At 39.3% G+C, this 20,409-nt stretch overlaps 1 protein-coding gene across 35 annotated transcripts in view; it reads right to left on the bottom strand.

The window, feature by feature from the left end:
- Positions 1 to 20,409, bottom strand: part of RBFOX1 (RNA binding fox-1 homolog 1) — a 1,765,957-nt gene that overhangs the window by 139,448 nt on the left and 1,606,100 nt on the right. For all 35 annotated transcript variants that reach the window (XM_059716749.1, XM_059716748.1, XM_059716737.1 and 32 more), the window contains 3 exons: positions 13,660 to 13,752; positions 11,933 to 11,993; positions 6,335 to 6,388 (listed from right to left, as the gene is read on the bottom strand). In XM_059716749.1, coding sequence (XP_059572732.1) covers positions 6,335 to 6,388; positions 11,933 to 11,993; positions 13,660 to 13,752 — 208 coding nt within the window. The remainder of the gene's footprint in view (positions 1 to 6,334; positions 6,389 to 11,932; positions 11,994 to 13,659; positions 13,753 to 20,409) is intronic.

Below are 20,409 nucleotides of genomic sequence, written 5' to 3'. Positions count from 1 at the left end.
ATGACTTCAGTACGGCACTGCTTGAAAACCTTTGTCTCTACCCAAGACTCTGGAAGTAACAGAAATGTTTAACTGCCGTTATGTTCTTTTTTATATACATGCATTACAACAATCACTGAAGTGAATGCTACAAGTATTATCTCCCTGGAAGTCTTTATTAGCCTAATTTATTGTCTAAAAAGTATAAACTAAACTTTAGTTTCCAATTTTTAATTAGATGGGTGAATAGAAATGCACATTGATGTATATATGTATGTACACATTTACACACACACACTTACAAATACTGAAAAATATTGTTCCAAATATTGAAAAAGCTTGATAGCAGGACTATGTGAAGCTTCAGGTGCTGATTTGATTCAGAGGAGATTTGGGCCAATTCGGTGGCTGAATCTCCAAATCTGAATCAAATCAGGGGACCAATAAAAAGGTATTCAGAAAAGATTTGGAGAGCTTCAATGATTAGGGCAGTCCACACCCGCTGCAGGAGGGAGCTGGAGCTGGACTCAGAGCTGGTAAGTAACCGGGGGAGGAGAGGGGGCTGGAGGGGGGGGGGGAGGGGACCATGGGGTGACCTCTGCCAGGCCCCATCCCTTGCCTGCTCTCCCAGCCCCTGCCAACCCCCGCCTGCACCCCCAACCCCCCCATGGCTGCCCCACCTGCCCCAGCTCCTGGTGCTTTAAAAAAAAGCCCACACTCACCGGGTGCTGCTGGGTGGGGGAGCAATCTCTGCTGTTTTCCACCGCCCCACACTGTGTAAGGGGCTCTGTCATGAGCCCCCTGAACCCCGCTGCCCGAGCTACCCCTTTGGCTGCCCCACCCGTTCCAGCTCCAACTCCAGTTCCAGCCCCTTAAGAACCCCCCCCCCCAAAAAAAAATCCCCAGGCTTACCAGCTCCTGCAGCAACCTCGGAGGTTTGGAGGGCTTGTACAGTGCCCCCCCCCCCACAACGGTGTGTGACAGTGGGGGGCAGCGAGGATTGCCCCCCGCCCAGCAGCACCCAGTGAGTAGGGGCTTTTTTTTTCAAAGCGCAGGGAGCTGGGGCAGGCAGGGCAGCCATGCTGGGGCTGGGAGAGCAGAGGGGGGACTGACTTGTGTATTCAGCTGAATTGATTCGGGACAGTGCTTCAAATCACCAAATCGAATCACTGTCTCCCAAATCAGCTGAATCCAAAGTGAATGCTAGCCGCTTCACACAGGCCTACTTGATAGGACTATAACTACATATACAAACATGCAAAGCTGACACAATGGAAATGTAGGATTAGTAGTTCTGTGGCTCTATTTCCAAGTTAGCATGAAACTCATGTATGATTTACTGACCAATATTAGCAATACCATATTTACTTGAATACAAGAACAGCTATATTTCCCCAATTGGCATGGGAGAAAAGCCCCTTGTCTTATAATCACATACAAGGAAACTGCATTAAATACACTGTCTATCATTAAACTGCTGCAAAAAGCAGCATGTGCTCAGCAATAGAAACCAACTATAACAGACAGAGATGGATACATATAGCCTACTTGCATACAGTCCACCAATTGATTCCATCCAGTCCATAGCACCAGCAGAAACCAGAGCTGGAGCCACTGCTGGGCCAGATAGAATCAATTAGTGGGCCTGCAGGTGGTGGCACTGGCTCCACCTCTGGTCTCTCTTGGCATAGAGGGGGACACTGGGCAGAAGCAGCCCCACCCACCCATCTGCCCACCTGAGAAATGGAGTCTGACCCTGTGGTGCTGAGCAGGTGGGCAGGACTGTTTCTGCCGTGTCCCCCATGGCACCAGAAGAGGCTGGAGGCTTGCCCATGTACCCAGCACCATGCCGGGGGTAGGGCAGGTAAGGGAGGGAATGGAGTCCCTTGCCCTGCCCCGCCCCCAAGCCAGGGTTTGCACAGAGCTGGAGGGATTCCGCCCCCCCACCACAGCCCAGTTCCATGGGGCTGTAAATGCGACAGCCCTGCCCCCAGTTTCGTACAGCTCTCATCCCCTTTCCTGTCTGACTGGCAGTGTCAGTCAAGCTGGTTAGCGTGGAGTGGAGAAGGAGCAAGGAGAAGTGCAGATAAGATGCTATAGCCCCCAGTGAGCTCATGCTCATGCTCATGCTCCCACTGCTGCTCTGGTTCCGGCCTCTGCCTGGCTGCAGGGATTTCATGTGTATGGGTGAGACAGTGTGAGTGAGTGTATATGCATGTGAGAGTGTGTAAGAGTGTCTGTGTGTGCATTTGTGTGTGAGTGTGAGTGTGTGTGTGTGTGAGAGTAAGAGAGAATGAGAGAGAGCGAGTGCAGTGCATGCATGCAGCCCTCAACAGTTCACTGAAACTCTTTAAATGGTCCTCCAGCCCAAATAATTGCCCACCCCTGAACTACGGAGATACTTAAATGAAGCCAGCAATGAGCATGACTATAAAACACCACACATATTGGGCAAACATGCTGATAGGAACCTACCACAAGGATAACTTAGTACAGCCCATCTTAGTAAAATATATGATGGTGCCCATTAAGTGTAGTCCCCCTCACTGTCAAATCTTTTTCAAGCCATGGTGACCACTACATTAACTACATTTCAACTTCCTCTTCACTCCAATAGCTGAGCTGTGCCTTTCTTTCCCATGTCTAATTATTCCTATTTCTTCACCAGCCTTAAATGACTGACAGACATCACTAAACAGGGCCCCAGAATCTGTCTATCACTCTCTCTTTCACACTGTTACATACGGTTAGTGTGGCCCTGCCCTCCATGAGGTATAGCCAGACCAAGTTGCTCTGTGCCTCATCTGCATATAAACTTTTGGAGGATTCCAGGACTCATGACAAAAATACCCAGTTCCAGTCTTCAGTGTGGGGCTAATAAGCACATAGCTCCTTTGTGGGGGATACCTGGAGTACACACATATATTGAACAGTGCTGAATATGGCATCATTATGGCTTGAAATTCTGTTGATTCTTGTGGGACCCAGCCCCATAAACTATATGGTAAATCAAGCCTTGGCTTTGGACTAATATCATGCAAAGTTTGTATTATATACAAGTAGATGCTAAAGAGCTGCTCAAAAGTGTATTTATGGAGTACCTATATTAAAACTTACAGTAGTTTCAAGGAAAGGTAACATGCATCAATTCTCCATGAACCAACTGTATGTGTTCTATATGCAAAGTACTATAGCCAAGTTTAATTTCAAGGCTATTGTTTTCAAAATTACTTCTCATTTCCATGTGCTCAGGAACATCAGGGTCTGACAATAAGGAGAGGGGGAAGGGGCTACCTGAAACCCTAGACTTATTTTCCCTGAGGTAGCAATGAGAGGGGGACAAATTCAAGGGAAACCTCCAATAATTAGATTCTATACAGGTTTCCCTCACTTTATGCAGTACATGTGTTCTTGGCAAACTGCACATAACTTGAATTTGCATAAAGGGAATGCAGTTTATAAGGTAACAAATAGGGATATGTTCCCACGGCAGTGAGGGAGGGAATGGGGCTAGGGCTAGGGAAGGGGCTGGTAGGAGGGGGCTCAGCGCAGCCTAGCTGCTGCAGGCAGATGGCATTGGCTGCTCCCAGGGCTGCAGCAGGGAGCAAAGTGGAGGGAACTGTCAGTGGGTTTAGGGTGTGAGAAAAGGAGTCAAGGCTCTTGTTGCTACATACACTGGGAGGGCTGTGTGCTGGGGAGTTGCACCAGGCTCTTCCTGGGGAGTGTGTGCCTCCAGATCTGTGCATGGGATAAGGGCAGGCTGCCACTGTGGGCTGGTGGCAGCACCAGGCTCTTCCTGGCGTGGGACTGGGCTGTGCAGATCCGGGGGCACACCCCCCCTCCCCCGGAAGAACTCAGCACAGCCCCCCCAGCCCGCAGCCCTTCAGGGGTGCATCCAGCAGTAAGAGCTGCACCCCACACCCACTGACAGTTCCCTCCACTTCGCTCCCAGGAGCAGCCGATGCCACCTACCTGCAGCCGCTGGGCTGCACCATGTCCCTCCTCCTGCCCCTTCCCCTACAGACTTACCTAGCATATAACAAAATTTGGCTGTAAAAAGGGTCATCATATAAGAGCAAATTTGCATACAGAGAACCCACATAAAGCAAGGGAAACCTGTACCTGGAAAACTAAAACAAATTCATAACTTTTCCATATATAGAATCTAAGTATTCGGGTTTCTTCTTATAATCAGGATTATCTTCTATCTGAGCAAAAATGGTATATGATTTTAGTCCTAACTAGAAACTTAAAAACAGAACAGTTGCTTGCCTTTTGCAATCAAAATATTTGCTTTCATAAGGTACACCCTTCAAAATAGCTACCATCTATTCTCCAACAACCAGATTAAAAATCCAGGGAAGTCAGTTGAGATATTTAAACTGACCTCAGATGCATTCAGGTCAGGCCAAACTGAAGTGTAATGGCTTTACAGTACTGTTTCTAAAGGATACTGAATATAGGCCTAGTTCTATATTTAAATAAATGAAAATATTGTTCTGTTGGCCCCTGACAGATGTTACCTTTAATCACATTTTAAATAGTGACCTGACCATACTTTTATTCAATTAATGGTATAATAAAATGAGGAATAATCCTCAAAGTCATAAAACAAATTATGTGTAACATTTGGCAACAAAAATGTGTGTAATAACTTTGTGTCTAGTTCTTATCATACCTTTAATTGAAGCAGTGCCCAGCATATGGAGCACATGGGAGCCTTTCAAGACTCCCATGTGCTCCAGAGGCTGGGAGTACTCCTCAGATGATTGTACTTCTCTTGCACTCTCATGGCTGGTAGCCCCTCAGCTGAAGGTGCATTCCCCTGGTTCTGATGTGTACCCCTGGCTAAGACCTTTGATCAGCTGAAGAGACTCCCAGCTGGGGAAGAGCATGGTACCTATCCCCCTCACTGAGAGCTCTGATCAACTGATGGGGTTCCCAGCTGTGGGACAGCATGGGGTGGAAGCCAAGCTTGCTACTTACCAGTGCAGGGGGAGCCTGAGCTTGGGCTCCCCCTGGACTGGAAAAATGGTGCAATGGGATCTGATGCATCTGTGACCTGGCAAGAAGCATAATTTTTGGGATCCCACATCAGATCCCATTGCACATTTACTTTAATGTCTGGCAGGGGCCGCTGATTCCTATGAGATTTTAGCCCAGGTATCAACAGCTGCATTATAGATTCAATAGATTAACCAGATACAATATATATAGATTAGTATTTAAAAGTTTAAATTTCTTTTTAAAGTCAGATGCATCTCAGAATTGTATATGTCTGTATTCAGCAACAACAATTCTAAAGAATAATTCATGATATATGACATGCTGTAGTATTAATCGCTATGGCTGGAAAAGTTTACTTATAAAACCAGTGCCAACTGCTTCTAAACCAATCATTTCAGTATATGCAGTATGATGTGATATATCTTTAATTGCTGGTATATTATGCTGCCTTGGAAATGGCTTAGACTGAATGAACAAAGAAGCCTGTTTCACTTTAACTATTCTAATCCTAAATAGCTAATAAATTATGAATAACCTGGAGTCATAGCATGGTTTTTGCATCTTCCCAAATAGGTTTAAAGTTGCATACATAAAAAATTATAAATAAAATGTTGACAAAAATTAAAATATAAATATTTAAAAGTAAAAAAAAAAAAAAGTTCAGAATTATATTTTTCTGTTTCACTAGTCAAAAGTACTCCTTGGGGCAAAAGTATACATGTTGATATACTAAAAAAAAAAAAAATCTATAAAATGTAAATCTTGCTGCACATTTCACATTGTTTTCTATTACCCATCATATACCATTGGTCAGAATGCACTCTAGGGCAGCATTTCCCAACCTTCTTTGCCCCATGGCACACTTACCTAAATAAAAAGCACCATGGCACACCGGACGTGGAGCAGAGGTGGGGGGAGTGATGTGCATCCAGCCGGACACTGACCAGGGGATGGCATGCAGCCAGCTGGATGCCGATGGGGAGGGGTGGCACACGGCAGCATTTGGGCTGAAGCCACACCCCTGCCTGGCTGGAACCATGCTCTCTGTCCATCTGTGTCCACAGCAGCAGGCAGCAGGGGGTGGGACTCCAGCCAGGCAGGGGGCGTGGTTCCAGCCCAAAATGCTGCAGCACACCTGGACGTGCCTGACTGCACACCAATGTGCTGCGGCACACCAGTTGGGAAACACTGCTCTAGGGGTATATACCAGTTATTTAGGAAAAGTCTATATTATGGACTTCCTAGCAATGGGCAAGCAATGTGAAACAAGCTTATACTCTAAACACTTGACAAACTTTCCACAATAAAAAACACAAGATAAAATCAACAAGTAAAGGGATATTTTTACCTGCATAGAATTCTGGACTATAAACGGCACCAACAACTGGATTTAATTTCCAGCCTGAAGCAAACATAAAAAAAAACAGGATTGAGTTACTATTATAATTAGATATAATTAGATATAAAAGTCACTTTTATATATAGGAAATAAGAGCATATATAAAGCAATTACTTCAGGACAACCATGTTTAATGGGTATTTGATATGGAGATATCCATTTAATGACAGTAGCCATACCAGTGAAGAAATGATGAAACTGCTTATCTTTATATGAATAAGATTCTGGCAATTTAACCATGAAATAAGAATAATGGTACCAAAGATTTTTTTTAATTGAAAAAGAAATTACATTTTGTACCTGCTGATGCTCATAAAATACTGATTGATAAACTCTGGCTAGCAAACACTGCATTCTAGTCAGAAACCATGAGAAGTTTCCCTATACCTCTTTCCCACTGCCCTTCAATGTGAATATGACAAAACACATCTATTATAAACGTTGCCTATGCAAAGGCTGAGAATTATGAAAAAATTATCTAACTCATGAAAGGTTCATCTGCACATTCCTATTTTATCCTAGGCCGAGAGGTGTTCACTGACAACTAATTCAACCTAGCTCCACAAACATAATTCCGTGTGTGATAGAGATGACTTGGATGCTAGAAGCTAAACAAATGTGTATGTGTATATAGTATTTTATTCTTTCAACTCAAGAAACCCCCAAAATTCTGTACATAAAAAGTTATGAGCCTGCGTCTGTGTGTCTGTTACATTTAGAGTTTGGTCATCTTTAAGCAAAAGCTGAGCATGCGTGCACACATACACATACACACACCCCATAGAGACGATGGGAAATATTTACATTCCTTTCTAAAACACACACACCCACACAAACAGACACACCACTTAATAATTATGTTGTGTGCTATAAAGTAAGTGAGATCGTGGATGTGTGCATACCTTGGGGAGTTTACGTTAGTTTTGTATACCAACATAAATTAGTCCATAAACTGGAATGAACAAACTTTCTACCTTACAATAGTTTACACAGCAGTAGGCAGCTATTACAATTCCTTACAACTAGGCAGCAAGGGAGCAGTTAAAAGTCGGTCTGTGTTTAAACAGACAAATCTCTGAATTGGAGGCAGACAGACAAAAACTAAACCACTGTAACATATATTGGTAGATAGTAGACAGGGTAAAGATGTTGTATCCTTATAGAGCAATGGTTCTCAACCTTTTTTGAATCAGGACCCATTTGTAAACATTGATGTCCAGTTCTGACCTAGTGCCCCTCATTCATGACCCACTGACCCCAGCCCCCAGCCTGTGTGGGGTGGGAGGGTTGTGGATATGGGGTGGTGCCAAACATCCCCCAACTACCCTGGTAGGCTGGAACTCGGCCAGCCTGCAAGGGAAAAGCCACAGTTTCCCATGCTTTTCTTCTTTAAAGGAGTATCCATTTTTAAAGTTTGTTCATGACCCTTTCATGTATTCCTGTGACCCACTTTTGGGTCATGACCCATGGGTTGAGAAACATTGCTATAGACTAACTGGATCAAAGACACATAAGCTTTCATAAGCAAAATCTTCCCTTTTGATGAAGTATCTGATGCAGTGAGCTCTCTCTCATAAAAGCTTATTCATCTCTGATTCAATTTACAGAATTCTGTAAATGTTCTGTATAAGGTGCATCTCTACCCTGCCTTATACCTAACTTCAGATAGCTAACTCTCTCTCTCTTTTATATTGGTAGTTTTACCCTGATTCTTTCAGGAGTAAATCTCCACAAGACTGCCAAATCATTGCTGGTTAGGGGCTGGCATTTTCTGTCTTCTTTTTCTTTTTAATTAGTGGAATTCTCTAAATGTTTTGTCCATTAAAAACTTGTACTAAAGTCTAACTCTCTGTCTTACCTTAACATATTTAAAACTCATTTGCTCCTTAAAGCTCATGGACCAGTGTAGTGCAAGAGATGAGTGATTTGACTGAATTTCGATCCATCAGCTTCTGCTGTCATGGAAGCTGACAAATACTTCTCAGATTTTAAGTTACACTAATGGCTCCTCAATTTGTCCAGAAGAAAAAAAAAGATCTTGGGAGATGCAGATCGATGCTCACAGCTGAAAGTCACTCTCATATTTCATTTCCTTCCCACCCCCATTCTGATGGCTGTATCATCTAACTTTTTGAAGCTAATACAGAAAAGACTTCATTCATCATGAAAATAACAGCAATTAAACTTTACTTTGTCTTGTCAATGAAGTATGTGCTGGCCCATAACTGTGTGGGTTAATCAAGTGTGATAGAAGCTGATGTATCAGAGTGAGAAACTGCCAAGGAACCCCGGATTAGCAGTTGGAGGAGGCAAATTCTCTGCAGTGGGTGTAATTTTGCGCATTTGTCTTACTGTCACAACACTAATCTCCCCCTCATGTTGACACTCTAAAAGCTGGAACTCGGAAAAAAAACCCCCATATGTTCAGCCAAAGAAATACAGGTTAAGTACACTGCAGGAAAGAATTGTACACTGAAGGGAGTAAACCTGCTGTGGCAGGAAAATGGACAAAATAATGTAAAATAATTATTTCCAGTTCTAAGACTAGTTTCTCCCTTGCAGTGCAGCTACTCTACACTAAAAAGTCAGTGGATTCTGGCTGTACATTTGGCATAGGAAACCAGTAAAGGATCACCCCAGGTAAGGACCAGAGGCTCTTAGAAAACTCTCTCATTCCTGACATGTGGAGCATGGCTAAAGGAAAGAAGAAAGGCATGGACAGTTGTCTTACTTGTACTGATCTGCAATGGTGATTTTTTATTCATAGGGGAGGGAAGCCATTGATCTAGGGAGTGTGAAAGTAAGCTTCATGGTGTCCTTGCTTGTCCCTCTCTTATTTTGTAATGAGCATTCCTCAATCAGCTTGGGCCCCAGCGCCAAAATTCTCCAATAACATTTATTCATTTCTGCAAACTGCCTAAGCCACAAGGTTTGGTCAAGTGTCTTGATCTATAAAATATATCTTAAAACAAAGAATAAACTAACATAGTATTAGCTATAGCCCTCAACAATCTTGGACCAAAATGTGGGAGACATAGGCTGGACAAATCTAAAGTGAGTGATTGATAATGGGAATATTGATTGAAGAAGCTAAAGCATGTCTTTGGAAATCACATCTGCGTATTGTTCCTATGAATATAATGAATGTTATAGCCCAACATATTTATCTTTCTGACAGTGAGGCAGTTACCTATAGGTGATCCCTATATGGGGTCATAGGTCTTAAATAATAGGAACATATTACACGAACCCTTATCTATGGCTTTCTATCACAGCTAGCTGTTGAAAGGAGCTCAAAAGGGGCTCAATGCATATACGTAATACTTTGAACTTGTACCACATGTCTAAGTGGTACCACGTATCATGTGGGCTTAAATATTTAAATGTTGATTTTTAAGCATGAAACAAGAGGCAATAGTTTGATCTAGCCTATAAGGACATGACTCAAAATAATGGAGACAAGGAACCTTGAGGGACCTTTTTTAGCAACATACTTTAATGATTCTTTATAATAAAAGTGACAATATGCAAGCAATGTAACACCTCCATTGTGTGACACAGAAGTAAGTTTTCCCAAAGATATAAAATAACCTTCAAGTTAAAGTTGTTGCAATCTTGAGCATGCCATCACAGCAGCAGCATCCCTCTGGTTGGACTTGGTATTTGATATTTACCAGAGAAAATTCCATTTCTGAGCTTTTCCAGTGTTATGAATGCAAAACTGAATGTCATCATTCATAAAAAAAACTTTTATCCTTCTATCACTGTAACATATTAGACAAAGTAAAATGCTCACACGTGAAAATGATCCATCTTACTATTGAAATGAATATGAATGACCCTATCAAGATATAAGTCTGCCTGGCTCAGGCAACATGCTATATAAACATCAGCAGCAACGAAAGAGATTTTTCTTAATTGCATCATTTGGAAATACATATTTACATAAATATATTAAAGAAAGAAAAATTTCTGGGAGAGCTTGAGGAAATCCTAATTTCCCTTCTCTCTTCTCCCCTTTGATTATTATAATGAGGTTCAATAACTTTATGTCAAGCTGAGAACTGTTATTATGTGTTATTACATTTAATTTTTACTGTGGTAGGAAAAAGTATGACAAAAATAATTAAAAAATAAAGCAGCTCACTTCTGTTCACCCCACTTTTTAGTAAAATCACACTAGTGAGCTCTAAAATGTGGAAAACAAAGTGCATTATATTTCAGCACTGAAGAATGTCTCAGGGAGCTGTGGAACCTGCCTTTATAGATCATATATGTTCAACTTCTACTGAGATAAGGGGAAAAACAGCATTAACCTGAAAAGAAAACACATATAGCTACAGTATCCAGGTGAAATGGAACAAATCATTACCATAGATAAGTTCAATTTGTTTCAATTTTGGAATTGTTTACTTTGAGAGCTGCAAGAGTTCTTAAAATTAATTAACTGAAAAAGACCTTGTGGGCAATGAATTAAACCTTTCCAAAAGGGAGGATGAACATTTTTCCAAAAAAAATCTCTCTGAGATTACCCAAAAGGCCTCCCAATTTTTCCAATAGTATATCAATTTGTTAAAATTAACAATACTGCCATAAATTTTGGGTGTGTTTGAAATTAGCTTCATGTGCAAAAATGGCAGGCATAACTGTAATGCTACAATTACTGTTTACTCTATATCTTCAACAAATTTTAACTTAACAACTGACTGTAACTTAACCACTGTAACTTAACAAAAGACCTTGAACTAAACTGTGTGTTTCATAACAGTTGGTATGTCTACATGTGCAATTAATGCACCTGGATTGGCTCAATTTGAGTGGGAGTAAACTAATCCCAATGTCACTGTCTACACGTGTGTTTAAGCACAATAATTCACTGCATAGCCAGATACCACTTGTATCTGATGGGACTATCCGGCCGTGCACTTAATTAATCTACTGAGCCCTAATTGCTGCACACATGTAGATGGTGATGCTTTACTGTGCAGTAAATTAGTCTACTATGCAGTAAAGCATCTCATATAGTTTCACCCAGTAACAAGTGTCTCATGCTAGATGGAAGAAACGCTTTTACTACCAGTTACATCCATTAGCCAAGGCAAACTGACTCTTGTCATTAGGTTTTTAACTGCAATGCAAACACCACACAAAACAAGAAGGGAGCAAACCACTTCTAACATGGTATATTCTATACATATAGAATCAATTTATATTCAATTATTGTAGATACATATTTAGGCCCCAATCCTGAAATCTGTGATCAAAAGGAGTCCTCCAATCTTAAGAGGAATTCAGCTGAGCTCTGTCTGGGTGCAGTAATTCACCCATGCATAGCAAGTTATAAGAATGAGACCACAGGCCTTAAACCTGCAAAAAACTTCCTATGCATGGGCCCCTTAGTCCTTGGAAAGGCCACTTCAGCAGGTCCTACACTGATAAAGAAATCTGCTTATAGGGAGTAACTTGCAAAACGAATCTTGCCCACATGCACTTCGGTATTTGCCAGTAAAAGAAAGTAAGGAAAGTGTAAAAATCCTGTGCACTTACCATTCGTATAAGGGTTGACTGTCTTTTTATTTGTCATTACACGTGCTGTCGCGTTATTTACCTACACACATAGAACACTGAATTAGCAAATGTTATAGACAGAGCCCATGGTGCTATTAAATGCATGCATTATTACTGCTATTAGTTATGTAAAAAATAAAATGCAATTTAATTTATAGAAGGCAGTAGGTGCATAACAAAATCAGACTATTTATAATTACATTTACTTTCATAACCATTTTAACTTACAAATCATTTCAATAAAGCAACATCATATCATTTAAACTTTAATAAAGAGACATTAAAAGCAAATTAAAAGGTACTGCATAATTTAAGATTTAAGAGCATGCTTGTATTCCATGATAACACTGAAACAATAAATATTAAAAAAAAAACTTATATGAAGGAACATGCAGTGGAGTAGAGGGGGAGAGACAAGGTACAAGGAAACAAAGAAAATGTCAAAAAAAGGGACAAACGAATTTTAGCAGTGTGCAACATAACCCTTTAGAAGAGAAGTACCATTGGAAAAGCAACATCTAGCATTCAACACTTGGAACAAGAGCCTTTTTCATTGCAAGAATTAACAAAATCATTCAAGCTTTAAAATCACAGCTAACGAAAGGATAAAAAGAGGGTGCATTATTTAACACAATATGGAGTTAACAATCTGAGTAAGATGTGCACGAAGTCATATCCTCAATCCAATCAGTGCCTCCCAGGCTTGCTTAAAACGTACACTCAATTACAGGCGTACCAATATAGAAAAAAATGTAGCATCAAGAAAACTTAATACAACAAGTCAAAAAAATTCACGTGGTATATCAGCGCTAAATACGTGAAACGGCAGATGGACTTCTCCACTTACCATTCAGCACCATCGCCAGCATGGGTATGTATACAGTTACCATGGTTACTGAGAGTTTGGTGAGGGCCCTAAGCGCTACCGTCGAAGGGGGAAAATGAAAAGGCAAAATATGCAACATCTTACTCAAAAGACGACAGCATTTTCAATTGGTATTTTTTCTTTCTTTTTTTATTCTAACAAATACGATTTTGAGGCAGTATTGAAGGGGATCCTGTGGCATGAAAAACATTTGGTTTTGTTTTCTGATAAGATGGACGGGTTCAGCCCAACCAAGTAAAGTAGCTTGGTGGCTACTCAACAATCAAGCTTTTGACCAGGTTGGATTTGGTTTTCTTTTGTTTCTTCTTCATTTACATCTTTTGGATGCTAGTGTCTCCCAATCTGAGGTGTTTTTTTTTTGGAAGCCACTGCGGATCCCACATCAACCCTGCAGCGAAAAAACAAAAACAAAAATAAAAAACAAAAACAAAAAACGACCTTCTGTTTGATTTTGTTTTCAATTTTATTTTTTGCTCATTGTTTTTTGGAATCTACTGCACCCATTGATTTACAAAACATCCAAAATAATAACTGCAAAGTATTAAAGCTTTCATATGGTCTCATTTCTGTCATCCACCTTTCAGCAATAATAATGATAATATAATAATAATAATAATAATAATAAAGTACAAAAGAAATAATAATTAAAAAAAACCCAAGTAAGGCCAGATCTCTCTTTATATATAAATATATATATATAAACAATGGGAAGGGAGAAGGGGAGCACACAAAAGACACCAATGATGCATCTGAAACAACAAATGAGAGTGAAGCAGACATTTATAAAAAAGATGAAAAGGAAAATATTTTGAACATGCACCTCGATTTTACGGCCCTCTACCACGGTGCCGTGTAATTTCTCCCTCGCCCTGTCCGCATCAGCACTATTTTCGAAAGTTACGAAACCAAATCCCTGCATGCAGGAGGGAGAAGGGGGGAAAACAACATGCACATTATTATTTCAGTCAATGACCACTTGTTTGCTTATGTTTTCTCGCTTTAATTTAATATTTTCTTGTTCTTGCTTCATTTCTGTAACATGCAAATTAGAGAAATTATAATTTTATTGAGATGTGCAATAAATAAGCGACAAATGTGAACAATCTTTTTCATAAGTTAGATAGTACCGCCTAAAGAATTCAAAGAATGATACCAAAAATACCTTTCTACATGTCACTACAGAGGAAAATAAATCTAACAAAAAGAAAATGAAATCAAAATAAATTTACAGTGTCTTCACATATAAAAAAAAATGAAATAATGAGAAAAGAAAGTGAACCACTTTTTTAATGACATGCAGTTTTTCTCAACAAAATAAAAAACATGTGCACAAAATTCAACATTGAATGCCAATATACTCTAAAACATTGCCTACTTAATCATGCTTTTGTGATCATAAGAAACATTTTTCCCATGCAACACTAGGGTTATTTAAACTTTTGTCAAACTGTGCAGCCTTTACTTATTTTTTCATAAAAGAAAAGGAAAACAAAAAAAGAAAAGAAAAGAAAAGAAAACCACCAACAAAATAAAAGTACCTTTTTAACTAAGCATAAACTTTCTTGTTTTAAAAAGATCAACCAAAATCACATGATGTGAATAAAAGGAAATTTTGATAAAGTAATAAAAATGCAAACATTTTGAGTAAATTTAACTAATTCATATTAATTCATATTAATATTATTTTTACACACAATACATGCAATTGTCAATTCTCCACATCCCATATTAATGAGACAGAGAAATGCTTTATGACTGTTATGCATCTTTGAGATACTATAATGAAAAATATTTGTTAATTCTTCAAAACCAAAGAAGGACAACAGGATATCTCTTGGCTGCATTTTTGATATCGGACTATTCTAAGCACTTAACACCATTATGCTAAATTAACCAAAGACTTCTAATCTTACTAGCCTTTTTTTTTGTTGTTCTTGAATACTGCTATAAAAGATAAAAGGCATTTTAAATTTCCAAATATCAAAATGTTTAATTTACCCCGGTTTTCCTTCTAATATAACTTAAGGAAAAATGTGCATTTTAAAAACAAAATAAACATTAACACATCATAACAGAAATGTACACCAACCCTTTGAAACAATTCATGTCATGCCTCTATTTCCTCAGTAAGTGGATAATGTTAAAGGATTGAAAGTTTGAAGATTTTATCCCAATGAAGAAGTATCAGTCCCGGACAGTGCGTAAAACAATAATATGAATAATAATAATAATATGAAAACTACATATGACTTCTCTGTAAAAGACAAGCTTCCTATTCCAAATTCTTTTCCTGTACATAACAGAAAACCTGTCCTAGCTCTATACAGTTTCCAGGAACTCTGATAATTATTCTGGGGACAGCACTTTTCTGTCTCAAGCACTTTGAACAAAGAATATCATAGTCCCACGTATCTCTGTCCTTTTGCCAGGTCCTCACCACTATGTTAAAAGAATTTTTACATATGTTAATTAAAAAGGTATTCTGAAGGACAACCTTGGGATATCTATATATATCTATATCTAGATATATCTATATCTATAAATATATCTAGATATATATATATGAGATAAAACTGTGTACAGTCCTCTAAACAGCTGTGCCCATCCTGTGAGAGTGTGGGAGGGATTGAGGAAGGGAGGGAAGAAGGGAGAGAATAGGAAAACATTATTTCCAAAGAAAAATGTTCTTAATCCAGATTAGCTAACTCAAGATAGCCTGGGTTTGAACTCAAGCCATTAACTAAATTACAAATGTTCCTAGTTACTTTGTTTTCATTGTTATTTTAGTCTAAATTAGCAACTTGCAGTTACAAACACAGCTTTATTTTGCAATATTCAGACTCCATGACTTCAGTACTTCTTAAGGTGTTTTAAACCACCTAAACCAAAGCCATGAGTGGCACATGCAAGCATGCGCTGAAGGTGGGTGCCCATGGCTCTGCAGAGGCAAGTTGGGGAGAATAAAAACAGCCCAGTCAGGGTTAGTGGGGCTAGGATCAGCACTGCCCCAGGGTTGGGACAAGTGGCTAGGCTGTCCCAGTCCTGGGACTGTACTGTGAACATGTGCAGGTGTTCAGTAGAACCCTTCATAACTAGGTTAACCCTTCCTTGAATTAAGTTTGATTTAAACCATATGAACACCTGCACAACTGGGCATTTAAGTGGATCCGACCTTGGTTAGGTTGATCAAAATGTAATCCTTTTATGTACCCTTAGAGCAGGGGTGGGCAATTAGTTTGGGTGGAAGACTGCTTACTGAGTTTTGGCAAGCCATCGAGGGCTGCATGGCAGGCAGCCAGGAGCAGATAAATATTAATTTTCTAAATTGTTTAGGACCCCCACGGGCCAGATAGAATGGCCTGGCGGGCCACATTTTACCCACCTCTGCCTTAGAGGGATAGCTAGCCATTGTAGTTTGAAGTCAGGCAGACAGTAGGATAGATTTGCACATTATATCAATCATATCAGTGTTGGGGGTTTTTTTGTCATGGTTCAGTCATCCTCTCTTTTTCCACTTGATCTATTCCATTTTGTGGTCAATATCTACCCAGAGGAGTCCCTATTTTTTAACCATTTCTGAACAACGATCATTTATTTTATTTTAACAAAAAGGAGGCCATGGAAGGTAAATGACAGAATGTTTTAATATTTCTTTGGAGGACACTTTTATATTTATATTGGGGGGCAGAAAGGGTGAAGACATTTTAACTAAGTAGACACAGACTTCAAAATTGGAGTATCAGTCCAAACAGTGATTAATGAAAAAAATACAGGGAATCTTATTAAAAAGCAGAGATTGTTCCTACTTTTATCTATGTTGTTACATTATGTAGATAATATGTATGTATATAGTAGCAGTGAATAAGTATAATTTTAAATCCTATCAACCTCAAATAAATTCTTGAACAACATATTTTACTGATATAACTTTAAATTGATATTTTATCTTTAATTTTCCTCATCCAATCCCTCTTCTTGTAATAACTCTTTAAGCAAACTCTTTAATTAAACAGCTACTGAGAAAATCCCAAAGCAGACTATTATCACTTCAGCCATTGATCGAGTAACCTAAAGTTCACACAATAGCATAAGTCACTCTAACACTCTCTGACTCTTTGTTCACCTCTCTCCTCCCATTAAAACAACTGTTCCCCTTTCTTGACTTGCAAGACCTGAAAATTTGGTACATGTTCTCTGACTGTGACCTACTTTCCTAGCCACGCTCTCTTGAGAGAAACTTATTAGCTCATAGCACCATTATGCACCTCACAATTTTTTTAATTGAAATAAAAAAAACACATACACACGCACCACACGCCTCACCCAAACATTCACATAAATATTAAGATGGAGCAACAATCCAGCATAACACATGAAATTTGAGGATTCAACATTTGTAATTCTGAATTCCCTTCTTTGTACTTCTTATACACTTGTATTTTTAATAGGGGTTTATTAATGAACTTAATGGAAAATGTTCAAGAGAAAGGCTCATTCATTAGGTATACAGATAATAGAGATATGCATCTACATAATTTTATATATGTCTTTCTCAACTAATTCAACAGATCAGAAGACAACTATAGCTTACAACATAAATAATGTATGTATTATTATATCCATTTACAAGATAGGCTTGTGTGCATTTAGATATAGTAAAAGACATTGAAAAATATTGTACTTGAATATTAATCAAGTTTCCCAAGATACAGGTTTTCTTTCTGGAGATGTTTGTGCATTTTTGTTTTTGAATGGCAAAAAGGGCCAAATATATCATCTGGATAAAAGGACTATATTTCCTTTTCTCCTGAATAAAGCAATGAAATAATTTACAAGTATAGAAAAAGTATGTTTATTGTTAGTATCGTACTTTTTACATCCCTAAATAAAGTCTTATCTCCACAGCTCTGCAAGCATTCCCCAGGGATGAAATCAATTTGCCGCAGTTGTGGATAGTTTTTGAAGCCCAGGTCTTGAACAAGTTAGCTGAAGATGCATGTTCAATGATGAACAGCAGAGCAATGTTACAAGTATCAAGCTGCCTGCTCTAAATTGAAATGACCCTCAGAGGCTTGGAGTGGGAAATCTGTGAGTTCACTCAGTTTGTCCTCCTTGAGCACTGCCATTTCCAGGGGGTAGTAAAGTGGACAGCTTCTGTATTGCAATATATGCTTAGGCAACATATAGTATTATTCTCTTTTGATCTTTCTCAGCCCTCCCGTATTTCTGGGGCGAGAAAATTTGAACTGGTTTTATGCATTTTCTCTCTGAGTTTGCAGTATACAGAAGTAGCCATGCTCCATTTCAGTCTGAATGTAAAAGGTGATTTGATGTGCTTGTTAACAGCATTACTAGCAGTTTTTATGTTCTTTTAATCACTGATTGAGTGGGTGTTGGAAAGGAAGCCCTATTTTCTGAGCCAGACTGTAACACAAGTGTTTGCCTTTATATTAGATATTTTCACCAGACTATAAGATATGACTGCAAGCTGGCATTTATAGATGTTACTGCATTCCGTTAAATGTACAAAGTAAAGGCCTATTCTGTATTCCTTATGCATATTTGAGCTTTGTAAGATTCACTTTTGGAACTAATTAAATCAGACATTCCAAAAGGAGGTAAGGCAAAATATTATATAAAATATTTTAGATTACAACAGTATATATATGCCCTGCCTGCTGGAGAGACATAAATGTATGTCAGAAGGTTGAAGTGTTCTCTGCTCAGCGCTCATGCATAAAAACAGAAATATCCGTGTTGCTTAGGTTTTGATAGAGGTGTAAAGTGAATGATGTGGTGTATCATTTAATAGTCCCATGGTCTATGTCTAACTTGAAACTGTAGTTTTTTAAATATATATCTATAGCTATAGCTATCTATACATCTATAGCAATAGATAGCTGTAGATATACAGACACACACACACATATGCTATCATTGTTTTCTTTTAATTTTAAATCTGTTATTTTGTAACAATGTATTTACATCCTGTTACTTTTTCTTTTTCAGTTAAACCAAATGCTTCATTAGAAAGTGAGAAAATCTTTCTCTCCAGAATGTACTGGTTCCATGAGCAGATGAACTACAGCAGTAGTATGACTAGGGCAGAACAACTGGGATAGTTGCACCAGGGGCTGACTGGAAAATGGGGTGCTGAAAAAAAACTGCTGCCGCAACTGCACAATCACTCTGGTGGCATGGTGGCAAACTGAGTTTGCCAAAGTTGATGTGGGTGCAGCTGTCCTAAGTGCCCAGCTGCAATTTATGCCTCCGAACTTCAGTGATCCTTTTGTAAGCCAAAAGTGAATTTCAAGAATATTTCAAAGCATCATGAGCAAATTCCAGAAAAATGCACAAAAGTGCTGGTTTCTCCTTGGGAAAGCAGCGGCTGCTCGGGGCATGGCCAGCATGCAGCCAGGCAGTGTCGTGGGAGCAGCCCCAGAAGCTGGATGAAGGTAAGTGTATGGGGAATGGGGGATGGAGGGCTGGGACTTGGGGTCTATTGGGGTGGGGGAGGCAGGGTGTGCATGCATGCATGTGTGTGTGTATGTGTGTGTGTGCATGTGTGGACGGGATAGAGGGTGGGGCAGGCACCTGCCAGCACTGATGGAAGGTGGCCAGGTGCCGAGGCTGCAGCAGGGCAAGGCATTATGAATAGGGCACCAGTAGGGCCAGGGGGGTGTGGGTTGGGACAACAAATCAATTTTTGCAAATGGGTCCCAGTACGAAAAAGGTTGAGAACCACAGTTTTAAACCACATCTGTGCATTCATTCTTCCTGGCTCTTACTGTGCAGAAAAAATCTAACACAAATTATTTTTTTTAATTGTTTTTAATACAAATATCTTATACTGTGAGGAATGCTTTTAAAAAGAGCATTTTTATGCCAAGATGTAGCTGGAAAGAAGTTCAGGAATTGATCCTGCAAACACTTGTCTATCTATATCATCCTTTGAATATTATGTGAAATGATGGATCAAGAAATAATGCACAAGCTGGATTGTATTAAGTATGGTTTGAATGAGGATTGTGGATTCTTATCTCATTTACTTGGATTCACTTTTGTGACCTCCTCTGTTCCAGTGGGTTTTCTGCTTCTCTCTCCTGCCCCTGCCCCTTCTCAACCCTCCCATTCCCCACCCCGCACTTCTTGCTCTCGTCTTCTATATTCTAATTTCTCTCTCTTTATACTCTGCTTTGTGAAAGTCCTTTCCCATCATCTGAAGGTGAGTTCATGAAAGCTTGTGGTTTCTCTGTATTTATCTTATTTAGTTATTTCATAAAGGTGCATATCTACGCTGACTTCTGACTGACTTCAGGCCAACACAACTATCTAACTATCTCGCTCTTTAACTCTATGGACCTTAAGAACCCTAGTGATTTCAACACAAATATTCCCATGCTTAAAAAATCTGGGAAAGCATTTCTAGAATATAAAACTACTATATCTTACATGCTACAGAATAGTTATGAAATCCAATGAATCTTAAGTATATAATTACTATTTTTTAAAATGCTTCCCCTTTCAAAACAATTTATCTACATGCAGATTAGAGAATTTTGGTCCTGGA

This window comes from Alligator mississippiensis, chromosome 13, assembly GCF_030867095.1.
Source record: "Alligator mississippiensis isolate rAllMis1 chromosome 13, rAllMis1, whole genome shotgun sequence".
NCBI classification, from domain to species: Eukaryota; Metazoa; Chordata; order Crocodylia; family Alligatoridae; genus Alligator; species Alligator mississippiensis.
Note: the sequence above shows the minus strand (reverse complement) of the source record. Positions and strands in the feature narration are given on the sequence as shown.